This window comes from Notamacropus eugenii, chromosome 1 (genome assembly GCF_028372415.1).
Source record: "Notamacropus eugenii isolate mMacEug1 chromosome 1, mMacEug1.pri_v2, whole genome shotgun sequence".
In the NCBI taxonomy this organism is placed as follows: domain Eukaryota; kingdom Metazoa; phylum Chordata; class Mammalia; order Diprotodontia; family Macropodidae; genus Notamacropus; species Notamacropus eugenii.
Genome location: NC_092872.1, coordinates 417,396,188 through 417,413,595, shown reverse-complemented (window position 1 = coordinate 417,413,595; position 17,408 = coordinate 417,396,188). Strand labels below are relative to the sequence as shown.

At 43.8% G+C, this 17,408-nt stretch overlaps 1 protein-coding gene across 2 annotated transcripts in view; it reads right to left on the bottom strand.

Annotated features, from left to right (window-relative positions):
- Positions 1 to 17,408, bottom strand: part of TOX2 (TOX high mobility group box family member 2) — a 313,476-nt gene that overhangs the window by 32,555 nt on the left and 263,513 nt on the right. For both annotated transcript variants that reach the window (XM_072631269.1, XM_072631268.1), the window contains 2 exons: positions 11,084 to 11,323; positions 5,839 to 6,066 (listed from right to left, as the gene is read on the bottom strand). In XM_072631269.1, coding sequence (XP_072487370.1) covers positions 5,839 to 6,066; positions 11,084 to 11,323 — 468 coding nt within the window. The remainder of the gene's footprint in view (positions 1 to 5,838; positions 6,067 to 11,083; positions 11,324 to 17,408) is intronic.

Genomic DNA, 17,408 nt, shown 5'->3' with positions numbered 1-17,408 from the left:
CTTTCTGGACAGGAACAAAACACCCTAAAGAGAATTATAAGAGCACAGATCTACAGAAGGAAGGGACCTCCTCGGGTGCCATTTGGTCCAGCCTTCCTAAGTGGTGACCATGTGCCAGGCTCTCTGTTAAACACTTAAAACATGAGGAAATGGGGGCTCAGGGAGGTAATGTAACGTGTCCAAGGTCACACAAACTGTTAAATGTCTGGGGTGGAATTTGAACTCAGGTCTTCCCGACTCTAGAGCCGTATTCTTTCCACCATATCCTGCTGTCTCTTAATTTGCACCCAGACTACCTGTCTTCAGTTATCAGGACACAGAAATCCTCCCAGAGGTAGGTGAGCAGGAGCTGCAGCTGGGTGGAATGTACGTAGGTTTGCATTTTTTTTTCTGAGATCTTATCTGCGGAAATGTCTCCCTTCAGTTGGCTCAGAGTCCTCATAAAATACAGCCACACACTTTGTCAGTGTGACTAAGCATCTGAGAATGTGGCTGCTCATGTGTCCATAGTGGGGATTTACTTAGCTGGAACTCATTTCTGGTATCTGCTCAATAAGGGGTCAGAAGTCCATGAAACGACCTTTACCCGTATGCTACGAAAGGGACTTCCTGGTGTCAAACATAGCAACTTCATGTATTCAGATGACCAAAGTAATTTCCTACTTTTGGAATTCAAGTTTCTTGAGAGTAGGGATTATTTTTGTTTCATCATTGTAGTCCAAACGCACCTGCCTCTTAATAAATGGGTTTAGTGCCTGCCTCTTAATAAATGGGTATTGTTTGGAATTGGCTTTTCTCAGGGTATATTTCAAAATATAACCCAAGAATTGCTCTCTTTCCCCTTTCCACCCCCTTTTCAATTCAGGAAAGGATACTGGGTCACAAGAGCAATGAATTGCCATCAGAAGGGGTCTTGGATTAGAAGCTGAACAAGACAGGGGTCTAATTCTGACAGGCAGTGACTATGTGACCCTAAGCAAATCCCTTCCCCTCTTGAGTCCCAAGTTCTTCCTATGTAGGATGAAGGGGCTGAATGAGAGTAGGGATTCTTATCCTGGGGTCATAAACTTGTTTAAAATTTTTTTTCTTTTATGTCAATATAATAAATTTGCTTTTCAATAATAAGCACATAAAATATTAATTTATAATAAAAATAATATTTTATCTTATCTATTTAAAAGGACATTGTTCTGAGAAGAGGCCTGGAGGCTGCACCAGACTGCCCAAGGGGTCCAGGACACAAAAAGGTTAAGAGCCCTTGGTCTCGGGGATCTGTAAGGTTCCTTTTAGCTCCAAGGTACTCTGAGTAATAAATGGCAGAGCCTCACAGACAATGGTCCAGGTCTGCCGCACTATATGGGGTGGGGGGAGTGTGATGCAACAGGAGAAATGTGCAGATGGGCACCAGGTCAGGACACAGGTAGAGAAGACTCCTAATTATGATGTACTGAGTCAATTAGAAACAGAGAAATAGGGCTATTTAGAGATTAAACAAAAAAAAAGGAATTAGTAAAATAAAGAGCAGGATGTTTAAGTGATCTTAAATGTACAGATGGGGACCAGGTCAGGACACAGGTAGAGAAGACTCCCAATTGTGACGTACTAACTGAGTCAATTAGAAACAGAGAAATAGGGCTATTTAAAGATTCAGTAAAAATTCAGAAATAGCAAAGGCGATAAGCAGGATGTTTAAGTGATCTGGGTTAATTACAACATAGCCATCAATCTCCTTTATGGTGGGTAGGAAGCCTCCAGAATTCACTTTGCTGGAGCCCACTAGCCCAGAGCTGAAAACGGGGCTTCTCTGGGACGAGTATCACACAGGCCATGCTCATCTGGCTTACAACTGACCGTCCCTGGTGAATTCCACTGGGACACTGCTGCAGTTACATACTGCGGTAGCCTTTTGGAGTAACAGTCCATTTGTTCATAACTGGAAACAGTTACTAGTGTGTGGTCATCATAATTCAATGGCAGCATTCAGGACCTCTCAAGGGGTAGACTGAGTAGATAGGAAATTAAAGGACAGTGACTTCTTCCTGCCTGGTCTCAGCAAACATCCGTGGTGAGGAAGTGACGAGGGCCCAGCTCCCTGACTCCTAGCTCAGTGCTCTGTCCAATTCAGGGCATACTTTTTGATTTCAAAAGTTAGTTGGGGACACAACTTGATGTCTCAGTGGATAGAGCCCTGGGCCAGAAGTTGGGAACACCTGAATTCAAATCTGGCCTTAGACATTTACAAGCTGTATGACTCTGGGCAAGTCATCTCACCCTGTTTGCCTCAGTTTCCTTATCTGTAAAACAAGAAGGAAATGACAAACCACTCCAGTATCTTTGCCAAGAAAACCCCAAATGCGGTCATGAACTGAAGAAACAACAAGAAATGACTAAACACCAAGCATAACTTGCTGTGGGGATGGAGTAGAGAGGTCAGAGAACTGTTGGGGCCAAAAAGAATGAAAGCAACAAGTATTATTAAGGGCCCACTATGTGTTAGGTTCTGTGCTAAGGGCTCATACTGATACCATCTCACCTGATCCTCATAATAATGCTAAGAGACAGATACTTTTATTCTCCCCACTTTATAGTTGAGGAAACTGAGGCAAGCAGAAGCTAAGTGACTTGCCCAGGCTTCACATGGCTAGTAAGCATGTAGGCTGGATTTGAAATTAGGTCTTCTTGACTTCAGGTCCAACACTCTATACATTGCACTATCTAGCTGCCGTAAATTCCTAAAAGGAGTTTAGGGAGAGAAGGGGAAGAGAATAACTGTTTAAATAGTACCTACTATTTGTCAGGCACTGGGCTAAGCACTTTTACAAATGTTATGTCATTTAATTCTTATAACAAACTTGTGAGGTAGGTGCTATTATTATCCCATTTTATAGTTGAGGAAACAGAGGCAAACAGAAGTTGAATGACTTGCCCAGCATCCCCCAGCTGGTAAGCACCTGAAGTTGGATTTGAACTCAGTTCTTTCTGAATCCAGACCTGGTGCTCTGTCCACTTAGCTGCATACCACCTAGCTCTGCCCTCCTCTTATCAATACCTACCAGCTAAGGAGAGAATCAGATCAATGACACAGCTTTCCCTTCCAAGTCACCACCAATCAAAGTCCAAGGTGGGCAGACTCTGAGGACCCTCTATTTGCCCTCATTCCTACAGAGCTGGCTGAGATTTAAGGTGGGGAGTTGGAAGGGGCAGGAGGTCCAATCTGATGCCTTAGATGTGGTTGGGGCTCTCCTGGAAATAGATCCTTCATTCCCTCATCTGCTCCAGGTCTTGGTTGTGTGAGTGAGGGAAATGGTGCTGTTAAAGAAGCTGTCAGATCTGATTTGCCTGAGCAGTGCCATGTACAGACTGAGAAGGAAGACTGCTCATGCCTGTCTGGGCAGAGTTTGAGGAGCAAACACTTTCCATGTCAAGGCCCTACGACACTAACAGAGAAGCAGAGGAGAAAACTGTACCTTAAAAGTCCTTTGCAGCTTGGCTCCAACCTACCTTCCCAGCCTTACTACACATCACCCCCTGCCTCCTGGGAGTACCCTAATGGTCTAAACAGTCTAAACAGCCTTCTTGTTGTTTCTCATTTCCTGCCCCAAAGCTTTGCACAGGCTGCCCCTATCCCTCATATGCACTCCTTCCTCACCAATGCCTTCTAGAATCACTTGTTGCTTTGAAAGTACAGCTTTCATCCCCTCAAAAACACATACCACCTCCTATATGTAGTCTTTCCAGATGCTACCAGTACATGCCTCCTAATACACCATATTTATATATATTTACAAATAATATATTTATTATTTATCAAAATATTTACTATTAATTTGAAATACCTTGCATTTATTTTGCAGCTGAGTGGTGCTGTGGATAGAGCGCCAGGCCTGTAAACAGAAAGCTCTTCTTTCTGAGCTCAAATCTGGCCTCATATACTTCCTGGCTCTGTGACCCTGGGCAAGCCACCTAACCCTGTTTGCCTCAGTTTCCTCATCTATAAAATGAACTGGAGAAGGAAATGGCAAACCACTCTAGTATCTTTGGTAAGAAAACTCCAAAACGGGTCATGAAGAGTTGGACATGACTGAAAAAAAACAATTTATTTTGGAGATAATTATCTGTGTATATATTGTTACCTCCAATAGAAGGTAAGCTCCTTGAGGGTAAGAACTGTTTCACTCTTGTCTTTGTCTCTCCAGTGCCTAACACAATACCTGGCATCCAGTGGGTGTTTAATAAACACTTATTAGTTGATGGATGGATTATAGCAGCCACTATAAAGTTTCTAGCGTCACATCCAACATACGTGTACCATGGATGAATTTGAAGAGCGGCAGATTAAACCGTTGCTTCTGGCTTCTGTAACTACTAAGGGTGGGGTATATCATCACTGTGGATGGTGAGGGCCCCCCAGAGTGGAGGGGGCATAGAACACAATGGCTTAGTCCTTGACCTTGACTTATTGACTCACTGAGGAATGGCGTTTTAGGCTCCTTAGACCTCACAGTCAAGCCAGGCTGCCTTGGACAAGGCATACAGAGGGCAGGTAAATGGAGGAGGCGGGGAGGAGGCAGGACTGGAGAGGCAGATGCTGACATCTACTCTGCTGCACCCCAAAGATGGGGGCATCCCCTCCTCTTCCTCCTCTGTCCAAGCTGGTGCAGATTTATACTATTACATGTAATTAGCTCTAGAATGGGCCACAAAAATGATAGGATGCTTGGAAAAGTCACTTTCTTACATGATTTTGCTAAATACATATTAATCCTTCTGGATCTTTGGGATTTTTAGCACTACTTGCACTCTCTTATGCTAAAAGTATATCTATTAATTCTTATAGCTATTTTTCTTTTTTATACTACAAATTTAACTGATTCATTCAGTTCAAGAGTAAATCAAGTATGGTGGAGGTGGGATCATGTATCTTCACCTGGATACAGAGTCCAACCCCTTCATTCTGCTGATAAGGAACGGAGGCTGAGACAGATTAAATGACTTGCCCACTGTCACACAGCCTTTAAGAGTCAGAGGCAGGATTTCAATCCGTGTTCTCTGTGTCTCCAAGGCCAGGACTTTATCTACAGCACTTCCAAGGGCTCAGTTACAACCACAGCCTATCTTTTAAGGAAGTTCTGCAGCATGCTAAGATGACAGCAAAGACCCTCACAGTCAAAGGGACATGGAACACAATGGCAGTCTCCTGGCAATTCATCACTAATGGGTAGGTGGCTGCTGTAGCCTCCTTAGTTTCTGGATGTCCTCTGTACAAAAGTCTGGGCCAGCCGAGTTTTGTTCTATTGTTTAGCCTTTGAACCACTGGTGATAGAGACTTAGGAACCTTCCAGAAGTCCAGGAAATGTTTCTTCTCTGAAGGCTCTGCCTTCCTCCTTCTCTGACCATTTAACCCTCAGAGGTAAAGAACTTTTCCTCAAAGACACCATAGCCCTAGGCAGTCACATGGGTCTGTACTTTAGCTTTCGTTGGAAAATTAGGATATTGGCTGAAAACCTGATACTGTGTGTTTAGTGTCTCACTGACACAGCAGCATTCACCCCGACCTCTGGGGGAGGAAATGGGGAAAGTTCCAGGTGGGTAGGGAAGCTGGGGGCTGGGATCCCTGGGGGATGACCAGATGAGCATGGAGGGGAAGACCAGGTTGGTACTAAGGGGAGGTAGATGCTTTTGCTTCTGGCCCATCGCCCAGGCACTCGACGTTGCTTTCCATAGGAGTTAAGTCTGGCTGCCCTGGTGTCCTGCCATCCCCTCAGGGCTCCATCCCTGAGGGATACCCCACCTCCCCGCCAGCATCCTTTCCTTCCAAGGCACTGAACAATGACTTACCTGCTTCTGCTCCTCCCCCAGGCTGTCCCACATAGACGCCACAATCTTGGACACATCCCCAAAGGTGGCGTTGGGGTTCTGCCCCTTGATCGCCGCTTGTGTGTCCCTGAAAAACAGGGCGTAGGCTGACACAGGCTTCTGGGGCTCATTGGGGTCCTTCTTTTTCTTCTTCTTTTGGCTCTTGGGTTTTTTGCCCAGGTCGGCGGAGGGTCTCTTCTCTCCAGTGACCTGTTTGGGGAACAAGGAGACATGGAGTTGAGCACTGCAGTCAATGAGAATTTGGCTGGGGATAGTTCGGGCTTGGCCTGCCTCCATCTTGGGGAACCACAGACTCAATCATCTGGAAGACCTGGAAGTTGGCACTGGCCCTGCTATATCAATATGGGAGTCTGCAAAATCCTCAAAGCCTGACAAAACCCCTGGTGTCCAGTAGCACAAAGTAAAGTCACCAGCTCCCCGTAGGGGTCTATCAAGCAAAACCTTCATGTATCATGACACAGTAGAAAGAACACTGGTTCTGAAGTCACAGGATGTGGGTTCAATAATCCTACCTTTGAGACTTACTACCTGTGTGACCTTGGGCAAATCACTTAACTTACCTGGGCCTCAGTTTCCTCATCTGTAACATGAAAAGATTGGACTAGATGGAGTCTGAGATTCCTTCCATTTCTAGACCCATGGTCTTATGATGCAGATACCTCCATGGACTCCTTTGTGTCCAGTTTCTCTGCTTCAATTAATCAATACCTAATATATGTAGCTAGGAGGCATAGTAGATAGAGTGTTGGGTCTGCAGTCAGGAAGACCTCAGTTCAAATTGGGGCTCAGTTACTAAGCTAGTCACTTCACCCTGTTTGCCTCACTTTACTCATCTGTAAAACGAGCTGGAAAAGGAAATGACAAACTACTCTGGGATCTTTGCCAAGACAACTCCAAATGGGGGTCACAAAGAGTCAGACATGACTGAAAATGACTAAACAATAAAAAAATCCAAACTAGGTACTACAGAGAGACGAAAGTGAACTAGTGCTTGCCCTCCAGGAGGTTACACTGCGGGGAGACCACAATGCATAGATAAGTATGTAAACCATATGTAATACATAATAGATAGGAAGTAATTTAGGTGGGGAAAGCATGAGCAGCTAGGAGATAAGGAAAGGTGCATGAGATGAGACAGGCAGGAAGCAAAGGATCCTAAAAGGTGGGAGGTAAAGAGAGAGTGTATTCCGGGCATGAGGGCCTGCTAATGCAAAAACACGAAGATGGGAAATGGTTGAGGAACATGTACAAGGAATGGTAAGAAGGACAATCTGCCCAGACTCTACAGTGTGTGAAGAGTAGGAATGTATAATAAGAATGGGAAAGTCATCATTCAGTTAATCAATAAACTTTAATTAAGCACCTACTTAATCCCTGCTGAGTGATGGGGATACATAGAAGGGTAACCTCATTCCCTGCCCTCAAGGAGTCAAATGGATGAGATAGTAGGGAAAAGACTATGCAGAAACATGATATAAACAGAATAAACTGGAAATAATCGTCAGAGGTAAAGTGCTAGTATTGAGGGGGATTCAGAAAAGCTTCTTACGGAAGGCAGAATTTTAGCTTGGAAGTGGGGAAGCCAGGAGGTGAAGAGGAGACAGAGAATTCCAGGCATGGAAGAAAGGGAGTGAAAGTGGCTGGAGTTGGGAGACGGAGTGTCCAGTGCAAGGAAGGCCAGTGTCAGTGGATCAGAAAGTGTGTGGAGGGGAGAGTGTGAGACCATTGGAAAGGTGGGAGAGGGGAATAATTCATGAAGGGCTTTAAAAGCCAAATAAAAGACTTTATATTTGATCCTAGTGATAATAGGAGACACTGAAGTTTCCTGGATTTTGTTGTTTAGTCATTTCAGTTGTGTCCAATTCTTTGTGGCCCTATCTGGGGTTTTCTTGGCAAAGATTACTGTGCCAGTTCCTTCTCCAGTTCATTTTATAGATGAGGAACCTGAGGCAAACAGTGACTTGCCCAGGGTCACACAGTAAGTGTTTGAGGCTAGATTTGAACTCGGGTCTTTCTGACTCCAGCCTCAGAGCTCTATCCACTGCCCCTAGTTTACTAGATTTTTGTTAAATCATTTTTCAGTTCTATCCCACTCTCCATGACCCCATTTAGGGCTTTCTTGGAAGAGATACTGTCGTGGTTTACCATTGTGGGGAATGACATATATGTTCAAACCTGAGCTTTAGGAAGATTAATTTGCCAGCTGAGTGGAAGATAAATTAGAGAGGGAAGAGACCTAGGCAAGAAGACCAATTAGCAGGCTGTTGTAGTAGTCCAGGTGAGAGGTAATGAGGGCCTGCACCAGAGTAGTATCTGTGTGTGTGGAGTGAAGAGGGTGGATTCAAGGGATGCTGCCGAGGCAGAATTGACAAGATTTAGGCAACTAACTGGAAATGTATGTGTATGAGGGAGAGGAATGTTAGGAGCGTAGAGTCCCAGTTGACTCTAATATGGTTCACAAGTGGTAAGAAAGATCTCGGTACTCTCAACTGAAGGATATTTTAGTTGAGATGTCAAAAACCCTGTCCCTGTCTTCCCATGGTACCCCATTCAACTTTGACCCTGAGCTGCTTTGGGGAAAAAAGTACATAAAGCCCAGATCCAAGTCTGGATACACTCTGGGTGCCTTGCTTTCTTGGGCAGTAACCAGTCCAGGGCAAAGAGGGGCTCACTGTCCCGTAGTCCAGCCCTCTATACGATGCCAGCTTCCTCTCCACTGACAAATATAACCATTTAGCCAACAATGTGAAGATACAAAGAGAACAAAAATTTTGTTGTAATAGTGTATGCTGAGGGCAGAGCTCTTGGGACTGTGTAGCATGAGACAGGGGTAACATCATACTAGGAGTCATGGAACCTAGGTTTTGGACTTGGTTCTGTCACTAACAATCTGTGTGACCCAGAGAATTGTACCTAAAATCTCCCTGGCCTTAGAGCAAAACAGGGATGATAGGACTGCATTTGCCAGCAAGCAGGGGTCAGAGAAGTGAGTGAGTGAGTGTGAGTGTGTGTGTGTGTGTGTGTGTGTGTGTGTGTGTGTGTGTGTGTACACATGTGCCAGGTGATCTTTTGAGTTTCCCTCCAGTTCTCAGGTCTGTGGTACTACAATACAGTCTGATACCAGAGGCTATATTTTAGCTGGCCAAATCAGGGGCTGTGCAAATATTTTCTGTTCATCAGTCCTTGCCTGGTCATTAAACCCAGTATCAGGAGAATAGCATTTGTCAAATGGACAGCTGCCCATTAGTGAATGTGCAGAGAAGCCAACCAATGTATTTAATTTAAGCCTGCCAGACTGGAGCTTGGATTAAAGTCATTGGAGGTGAAAGGGCACCTTATTAGGGGAAGCACTGCCCAACTCAGTCTCACCCGGTCATTAGGGAGCTGAGAGGGAGTGGGGGAGGGGGGGAAGCGTCTACTTTCTGTCTTAATCTTGTTTGATCTATTTTATTAAAAAAAAAAAAGTTCCTCCAATGATCATTAGCATTTGTCAAGGCTGTGCTTCAAACACCAAGTCCAGTCAACTTTTCTGATTCTTTGGCCCTGACTTTCCATGCACTATTTAATGAAACCTGTTCAAGCCTGCAACCCATATCAGGGAGGTTCCTTAGACTTGTGGGGTGAAGCTGGCATTGGAAAGATGAGAAAAGTATAGCACAGGCCAGGGACAAGGTTTTGGACAAAGCAATACCTGGTATGAAACCTGCTGCCCCTCTACCCCCATTATATATATATCCCCTCCCCCTAACAACCTAGCGAGGCCACTGCTTTCTGTTGGGCTCTGGCTTGGGGATAACAAAAGCCAGGGTATCCTGAAACTATATTTCAGTGGGGTCCAGTGGAAACTGACTAAAGATCATGTTTTCAAAAAACGTGTGTGTGTGTATACATATATAACTATATATACCATACATTAATAGATAATAATTATAATAGACAATTAATATATGATATAATAGAGAATATATGCACAGATAACATGTGTATATTGTATAACAGATAGTATATTATATAATTATACGTCTCATATAACTAAATCTGTCTATTTTATCATAGCTAATGCATGCATATCCATGATCCATCCACTCATACACATGCACACCCATATGCATACCCACATGCATACTTATGGACTCACACATGTGCATATATACAATGTGTGTATATACACACATGTGTATATATGTATATGTACGTATATGTACGTATATGTACATATACACATACATACATATATACATACATATACACATCTGTATATATATGTAACCCGCCTATATAATGTTACATCTGAAAATGGTGGATTTGAATCTTTCTGTGGGCTCATGAGAGCGTTTTAAAGAGGTGCTCCCTCACCTTATGGTGCAGAGGAATCGCTCAGTCCAGCTTTCACTTACACAGATAAGTAGGAGTTGATGTGTAGGAGAGAAATGCATGTTACAGGAACAAATCCAACACTGAGCTATCAGGTATTACACCAATGTATATATCAATACTGTGGATTGAAACATAGTCTGGAAGACATTTGTCGGCGTAGACCACAGAGAAGAGCCTAAATGCTCTCTGTATTGGGGTCCATTGTCCTCTAAGTTCCTGTTGAGCTCTGTGCCTCTCCTTGGCTTTCTTGTAATTTCAGGATCATCAAACCTACTGTTGCTACCTGATGAGTATTCTCTCTCTCTCTCACCCCTTCTCCTTTTCTTTTCAAAAACTTCTTTTATCTTTAATTTATGGAATAAAACAAGCATTCCCATAAATAGTATAAAACTACACATCTATTATGTACAATATGCTATTCCTTTTAAGCATACATTTTTTTTCTTTTTTCCCTTTTATCTTCCCTTTCCCCTCTCCCTCCTTCCCTCCATCTCTCTCTATCCCCTTATCCTGCTTTCATTCTACTTGTTTCTCCCCCCACCTCTTCTTTTTTTTTTCAGGCAAAGAGGAAAAATCTTGGTCTTTTTATTAATCAATTGATCAGATTAAATGTTTATTGTGTACTGGGCTCTGGAGATACAAGGGTATGTTCTATAGGGTGAGACAATATATCCTCCTATAAGAATATAAATGTAAGGTAATTTCAGGGAAGGGGAGGAAGGGGGAGTTTGTAAAGAGGACTAATGTATAAAAAGTCTGGGAATGGTTAAGCCCAGGTTTATCACTGTGACCCTCACAAAGTGCTTGCCAATAAAGGTCCTGCTCATACCTTGTAATGTGCTTCCGTCTCCTCTTCCTGTGTAGAGCTGGAGGGGGATGGTGTAGCTGATTTACTTCCTGGGGGTGATGGGGAGCCATGGCTCACCCCACTCCTGATTCCCATCTGTGAAATCAGCTGGGACTGGCTGAGGGCGCTCATGTGACTGGCCAGCATCGTTGGGCGATTGAGCAGGGACACCTGTCTGGCGGAGTCGTAGGATGATGCTTCTGCATGGACCATCTCCTGGATCTGAGGAGAACAGTGTTTAAAAATTAAAAATGTATTTTCCCATGGGTTCGTAAAACACACATCATAATAAAGAAGAGAAGAAACTTTTATCTGATGGTCAGAATTTAGCCCTCCTTGTTCAGAGGGAGCCCTGTATTTACTGGGAAGGGTCAAAGAGGAAGCAACACTTTTCGTGCCCTGACAGCCCTGTTGTCCTTGGACCCTTGCCAGCCAGCAGGATCATAGAAACATAGATTTTGAGATGGAAAAGAACTTGAAGGCCATTTAGTCCAATTCCCTCATTTTGCAGATGAGGAAAATGAGGCCAGTATTGGTTAAGTGACTTGTTCAAGGTCACCCAGGTAGTGAATAGTAGAGTGAGGATTTGAACCCAGATCCAAATGTAGCATTCTTCCTATCATATTGAGCTGCTTTATTGTGTATCCATTGTGGTAGGCTTTAAACGGTAAACTGAGGAGCTTATATATTATCCTTATAGCAGTAGAATTCGACAGGACAAAAGGAAGATGGAGGGGTGGCCTTCAGATCTGCCCTGGGGGCTAAGGGTCTGAGCTGGGGCCAAGTTCTACCTTGATACTTGTACCTCAGTGTAATATCCCCGCTCCCTCCCTCCCTCCCCCGACCCAATAGGTTGCTGGTTGGAACATGGTCAGCAGCAACCTTTACCTAGTCATCTTAGTACCTCAGTAGGTTGGCTCTGGGTCAGCTCCACATAACACTGCTGGCCCCTAGTCATAGGCCAGACTGCAGAGGTCATGTAGGCCACCCAGGCTAATAATAAAGGCTTTTAATTAAATTAATAAATGGTGCTTTCTTCACCTCTCTCCTGATCTATTGCACCAGTCTCCTAATTAGACTCCCTGCCTCAAGTCTCCCTCCTCTCCAATCATCATCTGCTCAGCTGCCAAAAAGATCTTCCTGAAGCAAAGATCTGACCAGAGTAGTCCCCTGCTCAATAAACTTTAATGGATCCCTATTACTTCCAGGAATAAATACAACTCACTCCTCTGCTTGTCACTCACAGCTCTTTACAGTTTTTTCCCTTCCTATTTTTTAGTTCTTTAAAACATCCCTCATAATCTCTATGGTCAAGCCATGCTGGCCTTCTGGCCTTTCCTTGCACATGTGCTCCACCTCCCAACTCTGCATTTTTTCATTTACTGTCCCATGCACATCTCCCTTCTCACCTCTGACTCTTAGTCAAAGGCTCAGCTCGAAGTCTATCTCCACAAGAGGGTCTTTCCAATGACCTCCGATGGTCAGAAGGGGAAGCACAGATTTAGAGCTGAGAAAAAACAGGCCAGTCAGTCCAATTCCCCAATTTTGGGTGAGGAAAATGAGGCCCTTCTAGGTTAAGCAACTAATAGCGCCTTCCCATCCTGGAGTACTTTCTGTCCACTTTGCAAATCTATCTACTTAGACTTAAGGCTTTCTTTCCTACTAGAATGTGGGCTCTTTGAGAACAAAGCCTGATTCTTTCCCTTCCTTCCTCCTGCTCTCCCTTATCACTTAGCAGAGATCCTGAAACAGAACAGATATGGATAAATATCGATTGATCAAAGGCAAGGGAATAAGCATTTATGTAGTGCCTACTATTTGCCAAACACTGGGCTGAGCACTTTGCAATGATTTCCTTTGCTCTTCACAACAATCCTGGGAGATAGAAGCCACTATCATTCCCATTTTACAGATGGGGAAACTGAGGCAGATAGATTTTAAGTGATTTGTCCAGCTAGTCACACAGCTAGTAAGTGTCTGAGGATGGATCTGAACTCAGGTCCTCCTGATTCTAGGTCCAACACTCTATTTACTGCACCACCCAGCTTCCTAGTGGAAATGATTAATAGCTGCTTGTTGACTGAGCTAGGCTTGAGAAATGTTTCTCTGGGCCAGCCCTCAGCTCTCTCAGCCCTGAAATGTCTGGCAGTGGGACCAAAGGATATAGAGGGGTGGCTGGTCACTGGTATCCTCCCAGAAGTCAAGCCCCAAAGAACTACCTAGAGCTCCTCTGATAATTTGGTTTGGGACCATTGTCCATCAGTTAGCCTCAATAACCTATAGTGATAGTGATGTTTGCAGCCTGCCGTGACGGACAGAAGTGATGACTTCCTCAATCAAAGTCAAGCTTCTAGGGGGTGGTTGTGTTGGGAGATGCCAGGATTTGTCCTCTTCACTCTATCAATCCTTCAGGACTGTGCGAAGTCTGAAATATGTTTCTTCTCTCAGAATAAAATGAGATATGTGTGAAGGAGTAGGGGTGTCAAATTTTACTGTGCCATCAATTAATCAACAAGAATTCAATTCATTTATTAAGAATTTATTATATGCAAAGCAATGGGATATAGTGGTGGTGATCCTCCAAGGCAGGAGCAGCTGGGTTTAAACCTTGCCCCTGCTGGCTACTGGCTGTGTGACCTTGGGCAGATTGCTTAACCTCTCAAGGCTCTACTCAACTCCCTAAAACAAAAGATGCAGAATAGGTGCCAATATTCAGTGGCAGAGGCAGCTTCCCTATACCAATGAAATCATGGGGTAGGTACAGAAAGTTCAAGGTACTGCGTTTGGCCCTGGGGATACTGAGACGAAATACCACACAATCCATGTCTGTAAGAAGTTTACACTTTCTGGAGAGGAAGTACAGAGTTAAAAACAGTGTCTTTAGAGTAAGAAGAGCTTGCTACAAACACTTCCTAGTTGTGTGACCTTGTGGCAAATCATTTCATCTTTTGGGCCTCAGTTTCCTCATCTGTAAAATGAGGGAGGCTGAACTAGCTGGATCTTCCAAATCAGAATCATACGATTCTGCAGATTGGTAGAGGAACTCTCATGTGCGGGAACTCCCTCCGTCAATGAAGAGATCAAACACAGAGGGAAGGGGACTGGCCCTGGGTCACACAGTAAATGTTAGAGAAGGGATCTAAACCCAGGCCTTCCTGGTTCTAAGCTTCGTGCTTTATTCATTCTGCTACTCTGTCTTTAACACTGTTGTTATAATAACTGCTATTGTTGTCCTTTCTGGGGTCCCTTTAATTTCTGATGTTTACCATGTTTATGGTTATGGAAGAGGAAGCAGGGCTCTAGGGTTTCTTCAGACTCCCTTGAGGCTTCCTCTGGGCTCCTGGCTTGGGTGAAAGGAAGATGATCTAGAACAGGGGTGGGGAACCTGTGGCATCAGGGCCACATGTGGCCCTCTAGGTCCTCAAGTGTGACCCTTTCACTGAATCCAAACTTCATAGAGCAAATCCCCTTCATAAAAGGATCTGTTCTATAAAATTTGGACTCAGTCAAAAGGCTGCACACAAGGACCTAGAAGGCCACTTGTGGCCTTGAGGCTGCAGGCTCCCCACCTCTGGTCCAGAATGAGAAGGCAGGTAGGTCTCACACCAGGGCCAGTATCAGGAATGGAGCCCAATTAGTCCTACAGTGTGCAATGCCCCTCAGATCTCTGGGTCACACTGCTGAAGGCGTCTGTGGGATGAAGGCTCACAGTTAAGCCTCTTTCCTTGGGTTGAAGCCAAGTTGGCTGACCTCACAGATACTTCCCAGCTCAACCACAGACTGGGGTGCAGAGGGTGAAACAGCCTCCGGGCCCCCAGACACCAGGTGCTTGATGGGTTAAAGAGGTCAGGAGAGGGGGTAGGGTGAAAACCACCATGTAGGTCACTAAGGCCACAGGTCCTTAGCCTAACCAGACAGAGCTCCATGAGGGAAGGCGGGTACCAGGTCTTATTCATCTCTGTCTCTCCACAAACATGTCCCTCATAACTATGTGTTCAGATATTAATAAATCACTCATCAAGTGTTTATCATGTGCTAAGCGCTGTGTTAAGGGTCAGGCATACAAATACAAGCAACCCAAAGTCCCCGCCCTCAAGAAGCTTATATTCTAACGGAAGAAGGTAAGATAACAGGGAGCTGGAAAACAAGGGGGTGAGGGTGAGGTAACAATGTGACGGCATGGTGTGAAGGTCTGTCCAGATCCTGGTAAGACGAGTCAAAGGGTCCCCATAGGAGGATCTAGCCCAGCCTCAATAATCTGCCACTGTTGTGAAACAGGCCTGATTCAGATCAGTGAATTTTCCAAAAAAATGAGGTTTATACTTTTAAGCACCCAAGCAGTTGAATTCTTTGTTTGTTTACTCTCTGCCCCTCATCTCCAGCAGAAACTTTGTTGAGATGGGATGTATGCTTCCTCTCTTCTTACAGAGGGTCCTGAGCATAGTTCAAAATTTTCTCTGACACTCAGGGTCTCATTTCTGGGTTGTAACACAGGTAAGTCTTCAGAGGTTAATGTGGTCCATACAGGCAAGGGTGTTGGCTTTCCACCAACTGGACCTGATGGCTAGGTTTGGGGAATTCATAGGATCTAGTCCAACCTCCTAGTTTTACAGATGAGTAAACTGAGGCAGAGGTCAAATGCCTTGCCCAGGGTTACAGAACTAGTAAGTATCTGAGGTATGATATGAACCAGGTCTTCCTGATTCAAAATCCAGAGCACAGCCACCACGACACCCGGACGCTTTATGAATTGCCCAAAGATACAGAGAATATATATTATACAGAGAGTGAGTGGCAAAGACACTTAGATTAAAAATCCATGGCTCTTTCATCTTTTCCCTGGTACTTCTCCTATCATTTGAGGTAGCCAGGTGGTACAGTGGATACAGCTCTGGGCCTGGAGTCAGACTTGAGTTCAAAACTAGCCTCAGATACTTACTAGCTGTGTGATCCTGGGCAAAGCAAGTCACTTAACTTCTGTTTGCCTCACTTTCTTCAACTGTTAAATGGAGATAATAACCTACCTCCCAGGGTTGTTGTGAAGACCAAATTAAAGCAGTTAGAACAGGGCCTGGCAAGTACAAAGGTGCTATATAAATGCTTATTCCCTTCCTATATGTTTCCTTCCACGTCAGGATGTTATTTCCTTCCTTTCTCAGGGTGCTTGACACCTGAGGTTCAATGTCACCTCCTTTCCCCGTAAATTTGCTACTTCTGATATACTTTGGGATGGAGAACAAAAATAACAGCAACTCACATTTCTGTGTTACTTTAAGATTTACAAAGCTCATGTCAGAATTGTATGCAAAATACGAGTAAGTAGGGACTGCTCCTGATGCTCAAAGGTCTTCTTTTTTTCATTTTGGTTCTCAATCTTGTTCCACACAGCTTAAGCTGCTGAATAAGTACTGGCAGGTAAAATGAAGGGTTACTGTATTTTTTTTAAGACAACAGAAGATAACAGATTTATAGCTGGGAATTTTGAAGTCATCTACTACAACCCCTTCATTTCACAACTGAGGAAACTGAAGCCGGAGAAGTTAAGTGACTTGCCCAAGATAACCTTAAATGGTAGAGCTGGGGTCAACATTCCACTCTTCTGACTTTAAATCTAGTGTTCTTATGCTCCTACTGAGCTCATTCAAATACAGCATTATTTAAACTTGCTTTAACAAGTGGATAATTAAAAGAATATTTATTTTTGAGTTTAAATACAAAAAGACAAAAAAGAAACCATTTCCATGAAGGTAGCATAACATAAAAAGGGGATTCAATATAAAAACATGAATTTCCACTTTTTTTAAAAACAACAACCATGCAACAAACACACACAATTTTCAAAGCTAGCCTGCTTTAATGAATGGATAATGTTTAATTGGTGTAGCAATGGTTCATTTATTTATTCAGCAAATATGTATTAAGTGCTTATAGAAATAGGTGTTTCTCAAATCCAATAAAGCAGTTTGTTCTCTGAAGTAGGTGAAACCAGCCTGTTGCCATCTTTATAGCTTAGCAAACACTTTGCTCACAAGGAGCACGGGCTTACCCTTCAGCCCACGCTCTGTCCAAATCATCACCACTTCTGTTAGGATGATTCAAATCCTCGAAGTTTTGCAGAGCAAGGGCTTGAGATAGGGTCTGTTTTGTGGAAAATGGCCTTTTTGTGAATGTACTTAAAAAGGTTCAAGCGATACATTTCTGGGTAATGTAATAATTTTATTAATAATGCTAGCATTTTAATAAAAGGACGGTCACTTGGCCATCTCTTTCTTAGATCAAAGACATAGCTTGATTTTTTTTTTGGATT